The sequence below is a fragment of the Buceros rhinoceros genome, unplaced genomic scaffold (genome assembly GCF_000710305.1).
Source record: "Buceros rhinoceros silvestris isolate BGI_N320 unplaced genomic scaffold, ASM71030v1 scaffold13492, whole genome shotgun sequence".
Classification (NCBI taxonomy): Eukaryota; Metazoa; Chordata; class Aves; order Bucerotiformes; family Bucerotidae; genus Buceros; species Buceros rhinoceros.
The window spans coordinates 12,782-15,501 of NW_010399544.1; the positions used below are offsets into that span (position 1 = coordinate 12,782).

At 47.7% G+C, this 2,720-nt stretch overlaps 1 protein-coding gene across 1 annotated transcript in view; it reads right to left on the minus strand.

Annotated features, from left to right (window-relative positions):
• Positions 1-2,720, minus strand: part of PEX6 (peroxisomal biogenesis factor 6) — a gene marked incomplete at its 5' end in the record, with an annotated part of 14,804 nt that overhangs the window by 9,494 nt on the left and 2,590 nt on the right. The window contains 3 exons of the mRNA XM_010131525.1: positions 1-90; positions 2,260-2,371; positions 2,456-2,592. The exon at positions 1-90 is cut by the window's left edge and continues 22 nt beyond it. Of these exons, the coding sequence (XP_010129827.1) occupies positions 1-90; positions 2,260-2,371; positions 2,456-2,592 (339 nt within the window). The remainder of the gene's footprint in view (positions 91-2,259; positions 2,372-2,455; positions 2,593-2,720) is intronic.

A 2,720-nucleotide genomic window follows, 5' to 3' on the forward strand; every position in this document is an offset into this window, starting at 1 on the left:
CGGATGATACTGCTGGGCCTGGGTGAAGGCCATCTGTACTTTCTCCTCTGTGGCTCCACTGGTGTCACCACACAAACTAATGCAATCAACCTGCGAGACAGACCACACACACACACAGTCTGCAACAGTTGCAACATGGACAGATTGGGGACCCATGACAACATTCACTTCCATAAGCTTTCCATGGGCAATTCACAGCTGAAAAGAGATCTAAGTCTCTCTTCCCAGAGACACATCTAAGGTATATTCAAAACAGACGCGTTCAGGACTCTCTGGCATGTAAAAATGGCTGTTTCTCACTTCTCTGCAGGAAGGCCTTATCTGAAAGAGGTGAGACCACAGGATGACCAGAGAAGTTGATACAATGGATGTCTCGGCTCAGCAACCTAAGCTAGAAGAGATGGGAGAGTTGTAGAAGAGGCCAAGACACGGAGAACAAGGTGTCTTGGAGGACCAGTGTGAAGAGCAGAAGGGTAGGCTCAGGAAACTATTCAACCAGTGCCGCACAGGCTCAAAGTGCAAGAGGAGGGTGGGGGCGGAGGCGGGGCAGGAAAGTTAGAGGTGGCTAGAGGCCCAGATACTTGTTTACAGTGCAAACACATGATAACATCATTCAAAAGGGAGAGGTGACCGGTGAGCCTTGAACAGCAGCTTGAACATTGCTGGAAACGGGCAGCGGTGCCTCCTGATGCGGCAAGATTGCACAGGGAGAGCCAAACCATCTCTGCGATTTCCTGGGCCTCATCCTCGGAAACAGTAGCTTGGAGCAGAACACCTCAAGAGCTGACACAAAGGCTAAGGACAGGGACACAGAGAAGATGTTTTCATGGAGCCATTGACATAAATACAGATTCTTGACACTGACAGACAGCTTGAAATCCATCATTTTCCATGTAAATCCAAGTACAGTGAATTTTACCTGCCATTTCACTGCTCAGTCAGTCAGTGTCATTAAAGCTCTCCTTAAGTCCAAGGACAGTGTGTCTCCCTTTTCTCTTAGTTTTAATAACTTAAGTATCAAGAAACAATTAGATCACTGTTCACCCCCTTTCTCAGGTTATTTCCAAGCTACCAGGGCAGTGCTCCTGCTAGTGCTCTGCTGCTGATTGTGGAGACTCAGCAACTACTCCCATCCCATTTCCAGCACTTTAGCCACACGAGGACTCACATCTCACCACCACTCAGTTTCCCAAATGGCCTTTCCAAAACCCAGGTAGACTGTGTTGGTCAAGTTACCTTCCCCACATGCTTGGTAACACCTTCAAGTTTTACAGGACAGGACTTTCCACTGCAAAGACTACGTGGATTCTTCACGAGCAGTGAACTCATTACAGAGTGTACTAACTCTGCCCTTCACTCTAACCTACTACACGTTTGTGCCTTTTGAAGGACGCCTCTTGTCTCCAGCAACTGCCCTTTCTCTGCTGTTCATCTGTTTTGTCTTCCATTTATTTTTCTCAAGCCCATCTCAATACAATCTATGCAGTGGCCTTTTGCCGTGTCCCTCAGTCACCTCCACAGCAGATATAACACTTGCTTATCTTGGCCTATTCTTTCCTTCCAAAGAAACTTTGTTTTGAAATTGTTCCCCTTTCAGAAGCCAAGCACTACTAAGGAAGATTTAGGGGCTTTGGTCTTGTGGGTGGGGGGATAGTGAACGTGAACACAGTCACAGGGCAGCTCTTCCACAGGCTGCGAGATTTTGAACCAGATCTAGCACAGGTGCTGTTATCAAACCAAGATCTGCATTTCTTTTCTAGGCTTCCCACCCAGCTAGAAAAGATCTTAGCATCATCTCTGCCTCACTTTCCAACACGACTTTTGCCCGACTTATGCTGGGATAATTCAAAACACCCAATGCCACCGCAAATCCTGCCCTCATCACCTCTCCAATTTCTCTCAGTATATTTTAGTTACTGCCACTCTCTGGACTACCGTATCAGCTCAATGCCCTACCAAATGACAGAAAGTTAGTCTGCTGAAATACGCAGCTGGGTATTGCAGCATCTGTAAAGTACATCAGGCTGACAGCAGTAACAGCAAGAAGCACTAAAGAAAGGTACAAATGCAGCCATAACGTGTGCCAGAGCGAGCCGCTAAGCTCAGGGTACTCGTTCCTTTCTTCTGCATGGGAGCAGCTTCTGGGTAGGCTTCCAATACGGTTGCAGCAGGGGTGTTGGTACAGCTAACTTAAAGAATATTTCCATAATTCTTTGCCTGTTTTAAATCCACCGATCAACTGATCGCAGGAGGAATTACCTTGAAGAGGTGGAGGTTGAGGCAGCTACACACAGCTCTGACAGCCATCAGTTTCCCACTGCCACTCGGCCCTGAGAGGAGAATGCTGCCAGCCCTGCTCAGGGCACTCGTCCTGTAACACAGAGGCCGTTCTGCCAGTAACCAGGGAGCAGTCTCACAACTCTCCCAGAGCTTGCTAGAAGGAATTCTAACTCACCGATTGTTCAGGTGAGGCCGAAGAATATTACAGAGCTGCTTCACAATATCAGAAAGTCCAGCAGGAGACAAACTGCTCCAGAACTCATGACTATTATAGGCTGGGGCAGATGGGACAGCACTGTTTGTTGAACCCACCTGTAAGGAAGGAAAAATAGCACTCTGTGGAACACCACCTGAGAAGAGACAGGTACAAAATGACAAAGTTTGTCCTGAAATGCCGTTTTTCAGTGGCAGGGGACACAAACCTCCACAAGCACCTTTGT